At 45.4% G+C, this 18969-nt stretch overlaps 1 protein-coding gene across 4 annotated transcripts in view; it reads left to right on the top strand.

Moving 5' to 3' along the window:
- Window positions 1-1257, top strand: part of UACA (uveal autoantigen with coiled-coil domains and ankyrin repeats) — an 84071-nt gene extending 82814 nt beyond the window's left edge. For all 4 annotated transcript variants that reach the window (XM_019736005.2, XM_074328204.1, XM_019736004.2 and 1 more), the window contains one exon: window positions 1069-1257. In XM_019736005.2, coding sequence (XP_019591564.2) covers window positions 1069-1140 — 72 coding nt within the window. In that variant the 3' untranslated portion in view covers window positions 1141-1257. The remainder of the gene's footprint in view (window positions 1-1068) is intronic.
- Window positions 1258-18969: the final 17712 nt, after the last annotated feature.

Raw genomic sequence — 18969 nt, 5'->3', positions numbered from 1 at the left:
GAAACAGATTTTGGAAGCCAAACTTTCTTATATTAATACAAGGCATTATGCTGAAATCTATTCAAGTGCTCCAGCAAAGAAACGGGGTAATGCGGTCACGGGGTGCTGCAATAAGCCCACCATGTTAACGTGCATGTAATCAACCCCTTGCCATCTTTTTAAGTTTAAAGTGTTTCTTTCTAAATGTAAAGGGCTAATATTCATGTAAAAAGATCCCAACCTCACTAGTAATGGGAGAAATGCAAATAAACAAGGAGGTACCGTTTTTCACTGAAGGGATTGGTGACTATTAAACAAGATGGTGGTTGTAGTGTTACCCAGGGCATTGTGGGAAAATGGGCATTTATACCCTGTTGGTGGGAGCGTGAATTGTTATAATCTGTATAGAGGGAAATGTTGTAGTACTTAGCAAAATTAGAAATTGAGCCTGCTTTTTGACCCATCAGTTTGTTTTCTGGGAATCTGCTTATAAAGATTGAAAACACCTTAAAATGCCTATCACTGGGGGAATGGATAAAGAAATTACGATGCATCCATACAGTGGGATATTATACAATCATTTAAAATAATTAGGGAAATAACTTAGGGAAAATTTGTAGGACACTGGGTGAAAAGGCAAGTTGCAAAATAATATATATAATTCTATTTATATAAAATACCTAAATATGGGGATTTTTTTCATTAATTGCTGTTTTAATTTTAAAAAATCTCAGCAGGAGCAAAATGTCCTTGTAGTTTACTTGGTTCATTTCTAACTTATGCTGCCTCTTACCATCCGAGCTGTTATTATGAGAGAGAGAGAGAGAGAGAGAGGTTTGTTTATCTGATTTCTTATAAGAGGTGTTAATAGCAACTGGTGTGCACTACTTTTAAATGGACTTTCTTTGTTTCCGCCGTAGAGCTCTACTCGCTTTTCCAACAAATCCTGTGGAATAGAACCGAGGTAGTGAGGATTTAGCATTTGGTTAATCGCAGCTGGTTAGACCCTACTGTACAGTCTTGTCTTTAGAGTTCTGGTGTAGGTGCGGATGACGTAAAGGATGTCGCCCCTTCCTCCTCTGTCCCCAGGGCCACATGGATGAAGATGTGCAGGCGGCCTTGCTCCAGATCATACAGATGCGACAGGGGCTCGTGTGCTAGCAGGCGGCCCCGCCTGTCACCTCACCTGCTGGTGCCGAGTGCTGGGCTCCAACGCAACAGCCTTTCTGAGCCTTCCCGTGCGAGTGTAATGGAAATAAAATATTTTTTGTCCCATCAGTAGGTTTTTTTTAATTAGATGAGTATGTGATGGAGTTGTTCACTATCAGTTCAAATCTTACACTCTGTATATGTTAATTTAACAGTTAGGCAAACAGCGTAACACTCTGCTTTGGATTGGCCACATGTTTTTTAAACCGTGGAGTCCCTAATAAAACATGAGCCATCTGAGTGGGGTTGAAGAGGGGTTAGGCTGAACAAATTGTTTAAAGATTTCTTTCAGAGAAATTAATTTGGTTGGTGGCCACTTTTAAGTGGATCAAAAGATCTTTCAGCTTCATCCTGAGCCCTCAGACCTCACGCAGTTTTAAGGAATGCGTTGGAACTTGGCTGGCCAAGTTCCGTTTTTACTGATGTCACTTAATGAGTGCCTTGAACTTCTTTGGGAGGTACAGATTTGTTTCTTCTTACACTAATAACCTTTATGCCTTTTTAAGTATGTTTCTTGAAAATAGTTTGCATGCTAAATTACATTTAGATTGAGAACAGGCCAGGGTGGACTATATCAGGAATTTATAATAAAGTTGCCTCCACAACAGTATCTTAATTTTCCCTTGTGGTGACTTTTCTTGCCACAGGATTTAGAGAAGTATGATAAATGGTATGCTAGATTTTTCAACGTGTCAAAATTTTAGACTTTCTTAGCAATTACTTTGACATTTGCTACTATAGTAACCAAGTACTCATTATATATGCATCCTCCAAATGTTTTGTATTTATTTATAGGAAAATTGCACTAATGAGGTTAATAATGTGAAATGCAGTTTTCTTGCAAAATGAGCATGAGAGAATTGGTTTTAGAAAACAGATTTTTAAGGTTTTAGACAAAAGTGCAATAATATAGGAAACTAAGAATATAGGTAGCAAGAAAATAAAATTGGACATGTTTATAGTAAATACTCTATTGTAACCATTTTTATTAACTACATCTCATTAAGAAAAGTTGATGTGTTTTGTTATTTTTATTAATATTTTTTTACCATTCAATTTGACAATTACTAATTTGACTGTTAGCAAATAAACTGAACAAATGAGTTATTTCCACCAAGTTCTTTTTTAATTGCAATATGTGCCTTAGCAGTAATCTTGGAGCATCTTGAACCAGACTTTTGATCCCATTTTTTATAATAACAAGGACACAGGACATCAAAATAGCTTTTTCCACTGAAAAAGAAGTATTTCTTCAGTGTAGAAACAACAGTGAAAAGGCAGAATTGGATTTATTCTTAATTCTTTAGGTGGATATACACAGTTTACATAAGCAGTATTTGGATTCTTTAATTTTTATATTTAATGTTTTACAGCATGACTTCTGTTTCATGAGCCACCTGCTAAAACCCTGGAGTAGGAAAAGTCCTTAACTGAATACTCACATTTCAATGCTGTATTTTCCATGAGTAGGAAGGGAACCTTATGTGTATTTTATTTTGCCCTCAACCATCAATAAAATGTTTTCTGTGGTATATTGTTTTGAATATCCTTGTAAAAGATTCACAAGGTAAACGTCCATTTGTTGCCTTGGAGAATTTGATGTACAGAACCATGGGGTCCAAAATACAGATGGTGACATCCATTTTCTGTTACTGTGTAGAGTGAAAGATCAAGTAACCTTGAATGTATCCCATTGTCTCATTCACTCACCTTTTGATATCAAAGGCAGAAACTTCATTTAAGACACTGAAGGTTAAAGCTTTTAGATGGTAAACAGGAGGAACATAAATGATGGGCCATGCTGGTCTCTGCAGTCCTGTGTTCACAAAGGCTGTGAGGTCTGAACTTTGGCCGAGAGGAAGGAAGATGGGTTGTTGTACAGGTGCTCTGAGTGCTCGCTGAGAATCGCTGACTCCTTCCTGTGGGAGGGCAGGCCTTGGCGGAAGCTTTATTATTAATCCATTGTTTAGTCTTTCTCTCATCACTCCTGCATCGTCAGAAAAGCTTGTTCCTTTTGACAGAGGGTCCCTGTTCCCAAGAGCTATTAACGTAAAATCAAATACTCACGCGATGAACATCTTAAGTTTTCATATTACAGTGACTCATCACTCGCTATACCTGCGCTGCTCTAAAACTCCAGATGAATTTTAATCTTTCTGATGGCTTGTTTTTCATTTAAACTTTTTCTCTTGATCCCAACCAAATGTTACACAGTTTAAAATGTCCTCTTATTCTAAACGCATTGGATCATTGCTGCTGAAAAACTCTTGCATCTTTAGAACGTGAGCACTTTCCCCCTAGTGTTACCAGTTGCCCTCTCACGAGGACCTAAAACTGTTCCCCTGCACGTGCTTCTTACCTACCTGAAGGGTCCATGTTCTCAGTTCACTCGTTTCAGAGTCAGCAAGGGAAGGGTTTCAAATGAATTGTCGCCATCCCTAGTGGATACGTGTCTCACTCAGTGCCTGCTTACCTGACGCCAAACATTGGCAGTGGTTACAAGCCTCTCTTGCCGCCTGCGTCACCACGGTTGGGTTGAAGAAAACTACTTCTCGCTGCCTCTTTAGTTTCCTGGTCACTGGATGCTGCAACCCCATGGTGACCTTTTTGCCTCTTGCGTGTTCTGTGCGTCCAAGTCGTGGCAGGCCCCAAAATGAGGATGGAAAGAGGAGGGCCTGTGATGAGCATGTCAAGTACGGTTGCACACGTCTGGCAGAGAAAAAGAGCCTGGACCTTACTCCTGGCTGCTAAATGCTGTGAATAATTTTCAGAGAGAGGGAAGAACCATTACAAGTTTCAGAGAGGAAAGAAAAAACAAATGGCACCATAAAATACATCGAACGCAAAATACCGAATGGAAAATAGGCATCTCTGCCCTCGTCTTGTTCATTCAGTGATGTCCCCGACTATGGACGTGAGACTTTGGTGTTGGAAATTCTTCCATGTTTGCTGGGGCCTTGATTATGTGAAACAAGGCTGTCTAGAGCAGCCCCTCAAGGTAAATATTAACCTGCTTCTTAGCATGGTGTCTGTTTCTTAATGCGTGTAAGGCCTTTAGCTCACAAGAGTCGTAAATGCAGAGATTTTAAAAAAACTCGAAAAACTGCAGCAGAGATGGCATTCCAGGAAGAGTCCCTAGGCGATCAGAGCACTTGCGTTTAGCATAATTGGACATGTGGCATCGCTCATGCATTAGCGGGCATTTCCGTTATTTATGCTGGCATGAGCAAACATGGGTGATGAGTGAATTCAACCAAAGAGGGAAGGTTACAAAAATGTCATATGTAAATGAAAAAGAGCCAAGACTGGGAGGGTTGCTTCCCACTTCCCCAGTGTGTGTGTGTGTGTGTGTGTGTGTGTGTGTGTGTGTTCCATTCAGTGCAATAGAAGAGACATCAATAAAAACAAAGCCCCTTATAACTGATATTTGGCATCAAATTATTATTCTTAATGGACCCAATATTTATATTTTAAACAGGTTTGCAGGTTGGATTTTTTTTAATTTTTTTTTTTTAGATAATAGTCCTGGGAAATACCATGAATTCAGGAAAAGAGTTTAGAGAGGTTATTGCCTTCTTAATAATTTAGAGCTTCTATTTCTCTGCCAAGTCAGGAGATTAACATTTAATAGAAAAAAAATTATATATCTATAATTCAGTCACGGCTATTAGATCAGATGGATTTTACATTAAGTGAAAAAGATGTCAAGCATTTAAGGACCATTAAACTACAGGACTCTTTTATTGGGTTTTAAGGCCTCTGAGCCCGGGTCCTGCTGCGAAGAGTATTTATTTTACATACACAGAATGCATTAAGGGTGGGAAAAGGGCATACATTTTAAAAGAAAATAGGCCATGAAAAAGCGTGATTTTCCACACTGTGAACAGCTACCATACAGATTCCGTCTTATTTTATAATAATCAGTTGTATGCATCATTAAGTAGCTTTCTTAGTAGCTAGAAGAATGTGGTGAAGGCCATTTTGAAAGTGGTACCTGCAGGAAGTCCAAGGAGCCGGGTACCCTCTGTTGATACTTCGTTTCGAGAAACTGCATTGCTAATAGTTTCCAGGTTGCTCTATATTGTAAAGAATTTGAGTTTAAAAATGTCTTATCCAGTGATAAAGACCAGAGTGGAGGAGGGAGCGGGGGCCGGGGAAGACTTAGAGAGGAGAAGGTACTGCTGATAAGTCTGCGTTTTTCTGGTGTTTCCCAAATGATCAAGAAAGGACTGAGATTGTGAGGACAACACATGCACCATCCTGTTTATTAAGTGCTTGTAACACTCTCTGTTCCAGTGAAAACATGACAAGCAATATCTAATTACTATAAACTTGTCTTACTATTTATACCATACCTCCTGGCCCATTCTCAGCTCCAAACACTGGGCGTGAGTTTTTCTGTAGGAATATAAAAGCAAATAGATTCAGGGAGCACGTCAGAAGGGACGGAGTTAAAAGGATTTGTAACTTTATTTTTTCCTTACAGTGTCCAAATAAATTTTGTGATTTTTCTTTCTTGCTATTCTAGGCGTTTTTTTTAATTGCCTGCGACTTAAGTGGCACCTTATGGGCTGCTTCAGAAATTCTCTTCAGGGTGTAAAAATGAAGCCGGTTCCTATTCAGAGGATTCCTGCTAAAAATCTGTTGGGCCGAAATTAGAATGACTGCTACTTAAATTGTTTTCCTCTTTGTTGTTGCTACAAATACTGTGTCACTTCCAGGAGTTGCAAGTTTCCATGCGTGCACAATTACAAACTTCTTTGTAGATGAGCAGAGAGGCCATGACAGGGCCGCTGGTCCTGAGGCTTGAAATGGATCAGCGTCACATAAGGGGAAGCTGCTCCCTTGAGCTCGGAGGCTTTTTGATTTTTTTAAAGTGAATTGTTCCAGTTGGCCTTAACCCCTAAGCAATATAGCTCTTTTAAAACCATCTTTATTCATTCACACCAATGGACACTTGAAAGAATCCTCCCCTCCCCCCCAGCTACTGTTCATCTAAGTCTAAATATATCCATTAGAGTCAAAAGCCTTTAAGAGGATTTGCAATCTGATTATCCAAAATACTATTATTCATTGTAAATATGTTTGGTGTGCTATAGCCAGTCTTGTTATTGTCGTGTACACAGCCTCGTCACAGCAGCAAAGCCCAAATGCATTGCAGCAACTGGGGTAACCCACAGGAGGGCGTTTCTCCGTGCCACTGTGCCGCCACGGCTTGTGTGGTAGGAAGCAGAAAACCTTCCTTAATAAGCTTTTGCTCTGCTTCCAGACCCTTTTGAGCAATCGCGCCCTCCATGTTTTCTAAGTAGAGAGCAGTTACCAGGACAACAGAATCTGAGGAAGCTTCCCTTGTGATCCGATGTCTAACGAGAATGAACAGCTAGTGCCTTGATTTGACACTCTAGGTCCCCAAGCAAATGTCAATATGCATATTTAGTATTTTCACCCCCACCTCATTGCAAAAAGGATTGTAAGGTGGCTCGCAGTGTTTTCCTTTAATACGGGACAGGAGAAGGGGAAGTAAACACAAAAAGGATGGGGACAGGAAAAACAAGCGGGAGCTTGGCATGCAGAAAACATGCCATGAGCATCATAATATCCTGCTTGCTTTTCTGCAGCTGACCTCAATTTGACTCAACTTCTAGCAGTCAGTGCAAGGAAGAGAACATCACAGGGCATTCTGTGTCCCTTCAGGCCTCCTGTGCTCTTACCCCAAGTCCCCCAGTTTTGCACCCCCTTATCCAGGCCTGCCCTACATTCTTGTTTTCCCTCATCTCCCTCACCTCCAATCCAAGACAGGAAATGCTGTAGCTTTCTGAGGCAGGAACTAAAAAGCACTTGACCCAATTCATTCACACCAGTTGTAAATTATAACATGTTAACTATTACGAACGAATTTTCACTTTAAAGCATGTGTAACCTTCAATAATGTATTAATCAACAGAATTGTAGGGAGAATACTAAAATTGAGGGAAAAATATATTTTAAGGGGAAGAAAGATAATTTGCAACAAGTAGAGGCATCATTTCTGCCTGAATTATGCTCATTCTGTCTTCATAGTTCCCTCTAAACTGTTGCTGCTTTTCAAAATTTCCTCCTTCCCTCTATAGTTTTGATGAAATCCCTTGTTTTAAATGTTTATAGTGGACATTTACCATTCTCTTGACCATCCAGTATATTGAACCACGTTTTTCAGGTTTGGGAATTATCTGCGTTATGAGCCTTAATGAGATGAAAAGATACCCACCCTCTATAAACGCTGAAAATGCCCAATGTTTGCTTTCCCTGGCATCCTGGGATGTAGGCACATGACCCAGGTTAGGTCATTTTGCCAACTGTGCCCTTGGCTTTGACTAAGGGGCTAAGTGACAGTAAGAGGCAGAGGTTGTACTGACCTCCCTCTGGTAGCAGGGACAGTTGGGTTTGCTCCAAGATCAAGTTCCTGGTGAAGAGACGGAGGTGGCCCAAAGATTAGCATCGAGTGTTTGATGGGATAACTGCTGTTTCCCCCCCAGACCACCTTTAAGTAGGATTTGGAAGCAAGATTTGGTTCTGGCTCCTCGGCACACTTCTGATGATTGGTGTGACCACAGATAATAACTCTGGTATCTAGACCTGAACAGAAAGATGCTTTGATTATTACAAAAGTCCTTCTTAGCACAAACGTTTTATGAGGTTCTATTCCTGGATTGACTGTTGTTTTGTGTTGGCATTTGGACCAATCATGTTCTTACTGTTTTTTTCTGACTTATAATTCAGGGTTGCTTTTTCGGACACTAAGTTGGCTTGAGATGTACATGTGCTTGCATGGATGTCCACGAGCCCGTCACCACTGGTGTGGGGCAGTCAGTACTTGCTTATGTGCTTTAGCAAAGCTAGGAAAAACTGCAGGGGACGCTCAGCTGCTACAGGTATAAGAGCTCCTGTCCTGCCTCTGCAGTAGTGGCTGGAAGACAAGCCATAAGAAAGAGGAGAGATTACAGGCAGAGCATTCAAAGAGCTTCATAAGGAAGTGTCAGATTGATGCTGGAAGCAGAGTCATTCAAAAGGACTGCATCGTTGCTCAAAGTGACTCCATTTCATTTCACCCCACTGTGTGCCCAGAACTCTTAGTGGGTGGCCCTACTTGTCAGTAGCTATCCCAGAAGTGAGAATGAAACTGCTACGTCTCCTGAGAAATGATTTACAGAGTATCCACCAAAGATTTTAGTTACAAGAATAGTTGTCTGATTTAAGAAGAAAAGTAGTTTATTGAAAAAAAATATTAGGGAGCTCATTGGAAAGGCCAAGTGTGAAAGCCCTGCAGCCAAACCATGTTGACAAACCGGCGCAGTGAAGACGCCGTGATTGCATCACTGAGTGCCAGGTCCCAAGCACGTCTGCATCTTGGCTGCACCTAACGGTGCTAACCACAGGGAGGCTGGCAAGGGAGGATTGGCTGTCATCTGCACTGCTGCACCCTAAGACTCATAAGGGGGATTTCCCAGTCATAGATATGGACTGAAATTCAAAGCCCCAAATCAAACAAACAACATACAAACAGCCACTAACTTCCCTTTGGTGTCCAGTACCATAAAACTCTGCTATAGTGCAATAAATATATTTCCCCCCCACATCCCAAATTCAAGTCTTGTAACATGTGGATGTGTTATTGGGAAACATAACTGGGTGAGGCAGCACAGCCAGCTGAATGGCAGTTCTGAGAGTCCCACTGCATGACCCACTGGGGTAAATGTCCCAGCTGCCATATGGTGCCCTTTGGGCAGCTGTCAGCTCCAGCTTAAATATCAAGAGAATGATTCTGGATTCTGCAGTGGGAAGGGGTTCCAGGACAGTTGCAGTGATTCTAAAGCTCTCATATGCTTGGTTCCCATTTCGTTATCCTGACCTGGGGAGGGGAGTACCAGTGATGTAGGAGAACTTCTCTACTTGACGATACGGAGTTGCCCGCTCTTCTCTGCTCAGCTTCATCCTCCTCCCATAGTTCATCCTGCTGCAGAAGCAGGAGATGACAAATTAAGGCTGCCTCCATTTGAGAATGGAGCTTGGGCAGAGGACGGAGGCAATTACGAACCGTGCTATATCCAGGTTTGCATTATGGGGTGGTGTGTTATGGCGGGGAATTTACCATATCAAGAATATTCCTTCTTTCCACATTTTTGCTTCAAAAACAAAACACAACATAACCCTCTGTCCTAGCACTCACATAAAAAAAAAAAAAAAATGCACCCACCCACGACTCAGTGTCTCGTAAGAACTGGAACCAGTTCCAAGCCCAAGTCCAGGGACTCTGAGGTCCCTCTTCCTTCAGGGCTGTCACATTCTTTCTCACAATTCTGTGATCTGACCTAGAGACAAAATTGTAAAGTTAGCTACCTCAAGAAGGGGGAGAGCAATGACAGGAAAGATAAGGAAAATTAGTTAAAATCCATAAATCTATACATGAAATGAAAGGAAATGTGGGTAGCTGCTCTAGTCTTTGATTTTAAAATTAGACCCAAAGGCAAAATTGGTATTTGTGGCTTTTAGCCTCCACAATATTGAAGATTCCCTTTCCCTTCAGTCATAACCTCAACAGGATTATTTAGCCAGGAAACGTGACCCAAACCTTCATTTCTGAGGGATCTGAGCCCTTGACCCCTATCTATGGAACTGTGGCTCCGTGGTGTGCTGGATCTATCTTGCACTGGCTTGTGAGAATAGATTAATAAATTTTCAGCAATGCTGTGGGCCATTTGTTTTTTTTAAAAAAACAGCCAATTATTAAAAATCAAATGATATAAACTCACAGTTAAATAAATTATATTAAAAACAATGCAATAAATGCCTCAAATGCATTATTTCCTAATTATTTGACTATTTATCTTTTTGAGATTATTTATGTCCCTGAAACTTATGGGAGAAATACCATATAACAGTAAGCTACTGTTCGTCTTATCCCACTGCACGACCATAGGCAGTAATGTTGTATTGATAGCTTGAAATTGGCTACTGCAGGAGTTTTTACTCTAAGGAAACTGGCAAACACTGTCATTAAGCACACTGGCTACGGTTTCCATTCATTTTTATCACTGAGCACGTAGTGTCAAGAGAAGTCCTAGGGGGCCTTCCGGGTTCCATCTACCCTTTTCTCTTCTTGCGTTCTGTAGCGGCTGTCACAGCATCACAGCAGCATGAAGAGATAACAAGGCCAAGTTTCTGAAACAATTCTTCTGATAGAAGAAGTCTTCTCTCAAGACTAAAATCTTTAAACCCAAAGAGCCCTGAGTTGTAGGGATGGGAAGCAACAATGTTGCGAGTAGGTTGTTCAGTGTGGTGACAAACAAGCACGTCCTGATCCCCTGGAGGCATGCGTTGTATAGGGCAGGTCAGCAGTCTGATCTCACAGGTGCTGTCTCTCCAGTGGTGCCACAACTTGAGTTTTCGATAGGTGATTACACGCTTCTAGAAGGCCAGCTCTCTGTGTGATTTGGTACATGGTCAAAACTAAGGAATGAAGGCCATCCACCATTTTTCTAATATTGCAGAAAAAGGGGTTCCTTAGCAGCAAGGTTATCTTTGATACCAAGTCTGTGTAGAAGGTGAGTCCCCAGAGGGTTAGGCGGGCAGAAGCATCATGGGAGTGGAGAGCAAATCCCAATGTGTTTCAGTGAGAACAAAACACCACCTCTCCACATGGTGCTGTATGAAGTCTCAGGGTGTCACTGCTGGCAAGTGGACCCCACGAGATCAAGAATTTGGGGGGCAGAGCTGTTTTCACTCTTCCTTTCAGTTGGTCATTGCCCTTAGAAGGACTCACTCAGCTGTAGTCCTTGAATTCGTCATGCTCTTCATACTGTTCTCTGGCAGTGGCTCCCGCTGGCCTTCAGACTGAAACCCAAGTTCCCTTGGTTATGGCTGTTCTGATTTGGAGCCACATCTGCCTCCAGCTTCACAGGCCGCTCACCCTTCTTTACAGCCCCTCAGCCAGACCAAGCCACTCACCATAGTAAACGCTTTCTTCCCCAAGTCCCTGCCCCAGGCCCAAGTTTTGCACGTAATCTTCCTTTGTCTGCAGACACAGAATTTCACATATCCCACCTTGGCCCTGTAAGACTTGGTCTCACGACCTCTCTCCCCAAAGGAAATGGAGACTTTTTCTTAGGCACTTGTGTACCACCCATGCAGACCACCCCATACAACAGGCCTAAAGGAAGGCATAGTGTGCGGAATGAATAACAGGCAAGTGTCTGTTGGAGTTACTGTGGCTTATTAGAGCAGCTAGTGCAGTGACAGCAGCAAAGCATCATGGGGCCAGTGAGGAGGTGGGGTGGGGTCTATGGGCTCTGCCTGCGGGGGTCAGGGAGAGTGGAGGACACTGTGCCCCCTGGGCTTTTTCCTAGTGAATGAGAACGGATGCTGCCTCCCTCTGTCCTAGCGCAGCCACTAGTGACAAGCCCGCCTTAGGGCCTGTGCAGAACCCGCCTCAGGGAGCAACCACACGCCACACTTGGCCTTTGACGGCCTCTGATCCGCGGATACTCCAGGCCATCGGCTGCATCATGAAGGTTCACCTGTAAACCCAGAGCTCACACTTCCCACGCATGGTGTGGGTGTCCTCTCTCTGCAGTCACGTAAGAAATGTGAGTACTAAAAGTAATAAGTTTGTGTGGGCAGCAGTAGAATCTTGGAGATATAAAGGAACCCATCTTTTTTTAATGTTGCCAGGGGTGGGCAACTCTCTGCCATTCTGTTTCCGTGGACAAAGCTTTTTACTTATTTCGACCAGAAATCTGCCTTCCTGTGACTTCCCTCTATTGGTTCTGAGCCTAAAAACAGTACATAAAAGTAGCTAGAAATGGTATTACCCTTTTTTCCCCTCTTTTTTCATTTTCTTTTTATTATTTTGTCTAGCAAAGTTTTAATGTACAATTAGGCCCGCGGGAATGCAGACCTCCCCTCGGCATCTCACCTTCCCCACACAGCCCACGTAAGCAAATTGCCTCCAGGCGCTGGAATCCTCAATGGCTTCCCTCTCTCCACGCCCAATGCCACCAGCTCAGGCCTTCTTCGTCTCCAGCCTGAACAAACACCGTCGTCTCCCAGCCAGTCCCCTGGCTTCTCAGTTCTTCCTTCTCCTACTCAACTTTCAATCTAGAACGAGCATCGTTTTCTAAATAGACCTCTGACTGGAACGTCATTTGCCAATAAAAAGGAATAAAGTGCCGATTCGTGCTTCCACATGATGAACCTCAAAACAGTGGTGAGTGAGAGAAGCTGGAGGCAAAAGACCACGTGTTTTATGATTCCATTCATATGAAGTGTCTAGAAATGGCAAATATACAGAGACAGAAAGCAGGTTAGCAGTGGCCTGTGGCTGGGGGTAAGAATGGGGATTGACTATAAATGCACACACGGGACACTGTGGGGTGAGGGAAATGTTCTCAAACTGGATTATGGTAATGGTTATACAACTCTGTAACTTTACTAAAAATTATTGTATTGAACACTTTAAAAAAGCTGACACATACGGGGACTGACAATTAAGTTTGCAATCTTGCCACCGTGCACTTACATTGGCAGCACTGTACAAACAGCTGATAAGGTGTCATAACCTTGTACGTTAGTGTCTCTCAGCTGTGTTCATGTCAACATGTAGTGGCGTCTTGCTGAGTGGCATTCATTACTGTTGTAGCGTTTCTGTGTGCCGTCGTGACAGTGTCTGAGCTTGAATTAGAGCAATGAATAAACATTAAATTTCTTGTTAAACTTAGCAAGAGTGGAAGTGAAATCAGGGACATGTTAGTCCAAGTTTATGGGGATAATGCCATGAAGAAAATGGCAGTGTGCAAATGGATTAAACGTTTTTCTGAGGGGAGACAATGTGTCACTGATGAAGAGAGGTCAGGGCAGCCAATAATGAGCAGAACTGAGAAAAACATGCAAAAATTTGTCAAATTGTGCGTCAAAATCGTTGGCTGACTGTGAGAAGCATAGCAGACCAAGTAAACATCGTTAGAGAAACAGTTAGGAAAATCTGAACTGAAAATCTTGGCATGAGAAAGGTGTGTGCAAAAATGGTCCCGAAGGAGCTCTTGCATCACGACAATGCACCAGCCCCCACAGCTCTGTCTGTGAGGGAGTTTTTAGCCAGTAAACAAATAACTGTATTGGAACACCTTCCCTACTCACCTGATCTGGCCCCCAATTACTACTGTCTTTACCCAAAGGTAAAGGAAATTTGAAAAGAAGACATTTTCATGACATTCAGGACATCAAGGGTAATATGCAACAGGTCTGATGGCCATTCCAGAAAAAGGGTTCTGAAATTGCTTTGAAGGGTGGACTAGGCCCTGGCGTCGGTGCATAGCTTCCCAAGGGGAGTACTTAGAAGGTGACCGTAGTGAGTCAGTAATGAGGTACGTAGAGCACTTTTTCTAGGATGACTTTGCGAACTTAATTGTGAGACCTGGGACAAAAGGAGGGGTTGATAAGCATGGATGTGCAGAGTGTTTTGGTGTGCTCTAGAAGGTTCCAGTACATTCCACTGTGTTTTGGTATGATGTCATCATGGTGAACTTATGCATGAGATTAACATTATATTCGTTCTTTACATGAGGGCAGAATTTTTTTAACCAAAGAGATAATAAATATATTCTTATTTTAAAGAGATCGATCAGACCATGTTACCATCTGCTTAACGACTTTCTTGAAGTCTGTGTATGACCGTCGAGGGCCTTCCCAAGGCGCATGGCGCCCTCCCACCCTGTCTGCAGTTGTTCCTCCTTCAGAACCCAGCACTCCAGTCGCACGGCTTGTGACATCCCCAGCACAGGGACACATTTAATGCCTCCACTCGCCCTTCATGTACATGGTGTGTCCCGACCAAACATCCATTCAGCTTTCAAAGCCCAGCTCACATGGCTTAGTGGGATCATGGTACTTTTATCTCTGTACTCATAGCTCCTGCATTAGGTCACATTTCATCCTCTAGTATGACCACTTGACTCTGTCCCTTGTACTGGAGTAGGAGCTCTTGAGTGGAGAGACTGTGTCTTTTTCGTCTGTGCATTCCCCAGGCACAGAGTGGGTGCCCAATAGCTCAGTCATTCCATCCGTTTAGAGCTGGGTTTCTCAACCTTGGCGCTATGGACATGCAGGAACACATAACTCTTTGTTGTGGGGGAATGTCCTGTGCGTTGCAGGAAGTTAAGCTCTACCGCTGGCCTCCACACATGCCCCAGTTGTGATCACCAGAAAGGGTCTCCAGACCCTGCCAAATGTCCTGAGGACAGACATGGTTTAGAGCCTTCTCTGGGCTTAGATCTCCATTATGTTCCTTCAAAAACATATTGGGACCAAGGACAAAGCCCTGTGGTCCACTCCTAGTTACTGCCTGCCCGCTGCCCCCACGACTGAGCCTGCTGATGGCCACAGAGCCCAAACCCAGGCTCACTGGCTCACAGGCGTCTACCAGCCGAGTAACCCTGTCAAGCCCCAAAGCCTGCCCGGGCATAGGTGAGTGTTGACTTCTCTTAACTCTGTTTTCACCTTTTATGTTCTAAAACTTTCACTTGACAGGAAAGACAGGAGTAAATGGGAGTTCAGCAGTTCTGCTTGCTCCCTGTCACCTGTGAGTAGCCCTCTCTGCCACAAGCACTGGCTTGTCCATTCCTCCTTCCCTGCTTCATTAACAAAGCCCTTTGTGTTGTTTGTGGGATATTCACAAGCTGCACTTCATTCTGGGGTTAGGCTGGGATGGGAGCCTTCCTTCTCTGCCTTGCCCACACTACTCCCTCTGCTCCTGTCCTTTGAAACACCTGCCCTCTTCCGCCTCCCGGAAGTGCATCCTGGGAAGCCCCAGTGTCTCTGGAGTTGCTTCCAAGGAACTAATTATTTGTATATTCGCAGAACTGTTTAAAGCCTCCGGTCCGTCTTGAGCCGTCTTCTTCCTTAGGGTTTCCAGCTCTGCCTACCTTGAAATCGACTTCCTAACAATAAACAATGCTTCTTTTAATATTAAATATTTATATGCTTGTAGAGGCAGGCTGAAGCACAGACTGTCTGACTCCAAAGCCTGTAGAATGATCCACTCTACTACTGTGTCTCCAGGTTTCCAGATTTACTTTCTTGGTTACCACATTATCTTAGCTTGAGTCGCTCCAGACACAGGGCCTGGAAGAAAGATTTGAGTGTATGTTGCTTTTTTATTTTTTGGAAAGTCGTCCTGGAAATATTGGTATGGAAGTGTAGAAACAAGGCAAGAAAGGAAGCACGCCCAGGGAATGTATGTTGTCATTTGAGTTACCACTGTGGGCAAAAAAAGCTAGATCCCGTAGGGAGCCCGGAAGGCCGTAGAGAGCACACCACAGAAGGGGAAAAAAGCTGGGTGTCGATTCACCAAACCCCCCTCCTTGGTGCGGGCTGCTTCTGGAATCATCAGTGCTGCCTCCCTGGGGCCTTGTGCAGTCTCTGGGCTCACAGAAGACAGGAGGATACGGGCTCCTAGTCCACATGCATCTTCTGAGCTGACAGTCACGTGCTTAGTCTCCTTTCTCTTCCATTTCAGCAGCCAGTTCTTTGCTGACCAGAATTAAGAGCACGGAAGCAGTTGTTTTTCTTCCTGTACTTTCGGACTAATTAAATGGTCAACAAGGGTTGACCTCGGTACTTAGGGGAATGGAGAATGGGGAGCTCCCTTAGATATCAAGGGATTCTCAGAGGCCCGGCGCCTGCTTCTGTGCGACAGCAGTGATGTTTGTTAGCAAAGCCTCACCATGTCTTCCCTCTGGGCTGGGTTACGGCAGGGACAGGGCTAGACATGGGCGTCCTGCTGCTCCCTGCTCTGCACTTCAGAGGGATGGAGAGGCACCCGGGATCCTTTGCCCTGCACGGAAGTACCCTGCAGAGAACGCACACTTCCACGTGGGCCCTGTTGGCCAGTCTGCACTCACCCCCCTGCTCCCTGGAATGAGGTCCACTGGGCCCCACCCCCATGGCCGCTGCCCCTATGACCCACACTGCTGTCCCAGCCTGGGAGGACTCTGAGGCCCTGTGTAGACATCCACTGTTTGTCTTCACAAAGACTCTTCTTTGTAGAATAAAGTGGGAGTGTCCCTTCCCCATTCCATCTGTTCCCTGCAGGGAAGTAAAGAATGTCCCCACTCACCTTGGGCGAGCCACTTAACTTCTGTGTGCCTCAGTTTTCTAACCTGAGAAGCAAGGATAATAATCTTCCTGGAGTGCATTGGACAGGGCTTGGCTCATAGCAAGAACTCACGACGTGATGGGCAGTTCTCTCGCTTTGCGGGTTGGCAGCGTTTTTCTGGAGCGAGAGGGAGGAAGATGGACTGTGCATTTCATCCCACGGCAGGAACGCTGAGACCTCTGCCAATGTGGGGGAGCACAGGAGGGAGCAGAGATCTGGATACTGTGTTAAAGGGAAGTGGGGCCCTCCAGGACTCCTGGGCGCCAGCTGGGTGTGCTCCAGGCTCCCAGGGCCCCAGGTCATCCTCACATCTGAGACAGGGCACTGGCCACACTGGGCTGGGGCTGGGCAGTCTGCAGGCCAGGCCCTTTTTCCAGAGCAGCTCTCCCCTGCCCCCAAGAGCACTCATTTCCTGAGGCTTGTCTCATTCAGGACCTCAGGCCTCTTCCTTTCCTCTTGTTGCCTCTCCAGTTCTCAGTTTAGCGACGTAGCCCAGAGGACATGTGACTGAGTCACTGTGATGTGTTGTGCCCAGCGCGTGGCTCTGTGTGATGCTGTGCTCTCCTCTCTGTGTGCAGTGGGCCTGCGCCCGGCCTAGTGGAGACAGGCAGACACCTGTGCCTGTGAACAGAGCGCGGGGATCGGGGAGCAGAGGTGCCACGGGAATGTGAGGGAGCCTCCTGACACCCTTGGGGTGGGCTCTGGGGCTCTGGGGCTCTGGGGCTCCAGGAGCAAATTGTCAGCTGAAGAGTCAGCAGAGGGGAATGAGAGAGAGAGGAAAGAGAGATACACAGGACGGAGTGTAAAGCAGATGGAACAGCTTGTGTGGCAGCCCAGGGGCAAGAGAGCACACGAAGCTCCCAAGGGTCAGGGAGGAAAGTGAAGGAATAAGTGGCCAGGTCACGTGCTGGGGCAAAGCTGTGCTCGGCCTGGGAACCCATGTCAAGAGGCCGGGGTTTGGTGTTGAGGTGGTGGAGCTCAAGGCAGGGCATTAAGCAGGAGAGTCTCAGGGGCAGGTTTCTGTTTTAGACAAGGAGCCGGGGCTGCTGTGGACACACTGGTTTTCCGGTGGAAGAGGCAGAAGGGGGGAAACCTGGTCATGAGGCTATCGTGGTCATCTAGATAAAATCTGCACCAGGATGGGGCAGGGAGGGAGGGGCTGGAGAGATGGGGACGCAAACTCCAAGGACGTACCCCGGGAGAGGGAGGTGTCCATGCATCTTGCTTTATCTACTCAGTGATGGGGCGCTTGGAAGGAAACTCGATTCTTGGAGAAGGCAGGCATGGTTAAGCATTGGTGGACCTCATGAGAACCACCTAGATCCCCTTCAGTGAAAGGCTGTTCTCAGCTGCAGGGAGCGCTGCCCACAGGCGGCCTTCAGGGCTATGACATCTCAGCCCACTTCAGGACATCACGGAAGGGCCGTTCTGGCTCCTGCGCTCCTGTGGCTCAGGCTGAGGCTCTCTTTGGACCTATCATGGCTCGACATCTCCCTCTGCCTCCTCCTGCTTCCTTCCCTTCTCTTCCACTGGTGTCCATTCTCCTTAATAAAGTTCCTGCTCACTAAAGTCCATCTGCAGTCTGCCTGCCAGTGGCCCCCAATAGATCACACTCGTTTGCAGTGACATGCAAAGAGTCAGTCTAGTTATCCACCCTTTGACTCTGAGCTGGGCGCAGTTCTTGTCTTGCTTTCACCAAGAGAATATTTAGAAATGACTTTCTGGGACTTCTGAGTCCAGGCCCTAATGGACTTGCGGTTTCACTTTTGCCCTCAGAACCCAGCTGCCATGTAAACACATCCAGGCTGTCGTGCTGGAGGAAGGCTGTGTGGGCGAGAACTGAGTCCCCCTCCCCCCCACTGCTGACAGGCAGCAACGTGGCACCAGACATATGAGTAACTTGGATCCTCCAGCCCCAGTCGGGCCACCCCAGCCAACACAGTGTAGAGCAGAGAGAAGCTTTCTCCACTGAGACACGCAAATTCTGTCCCATGGAATTGTGGGTAAAAACATGATTGTTTCAAGCCCGTAAGTTTTGCGGGTGGTTTGTGATTCAGCAATAGATAAGCAAAACAGCATCTCTGAACCGCCAGGAAGGTGCCGTGGATTGTGGGGTGGCTACTGAATGCACTGAAAACCCGTGGAAGGGTACCTTCCTGCTACCACAGGGTTAAATGCAGCTCTTGTGCCCCTAGGATGCGGTTCTGTTTTGTCCCCCCTGAGCCCATCAATGCTCGTCTCATCTTCATTCCTGGAACAGGGAGCTGCCAGCGCTATTACCTCTCAAGCCCATGTCTGTCGAGAGAAGTGACTCGCTGCCAAAGGAGCAAACGAGGCACAGCCGTCTGCAGAAGACACCCACCGTCCTGGGCTGCCCAGCCAGCAACCCAGCACATAATTCCCTCCTGTGAGAGCTGGCTCAACGTGCTCCCTCTTCATAAGCTTGTTACTCACTTTCGTGCCATCCCAGTGGGGAATAAAAGCCATCGATAAATCACACAGTGGCTGTAGATTCTACCCGATTAACTTGGGCAGAGTACTGGCTGTGCTGTTTTCTGTGACCACGAGGGCCAGGGCCACTCGTAGGCAGCGCT

The sequence above is a fragment of the Rhinolophus sinicus genome, linkage group LG03 (assembly GCF_036562045.2).
Source record: "Rhinolophus sinicus isolate RSC01 linkage group LG03, ASM3656204v1, whole genome shotgun sequence".
NCBI classification, from domain to species: Eukaryota; Metazoa; Chordata; class Mammalia; order Chiroptera; family Rhinolophidae; genus Rhinolophus; species Rhinolophus sinicus.
The sequence above is the reverse complement of the archived record's forward strand: the minus strand, read 5'-3'. Positions and strand labels throughout refer to the sequence as shown.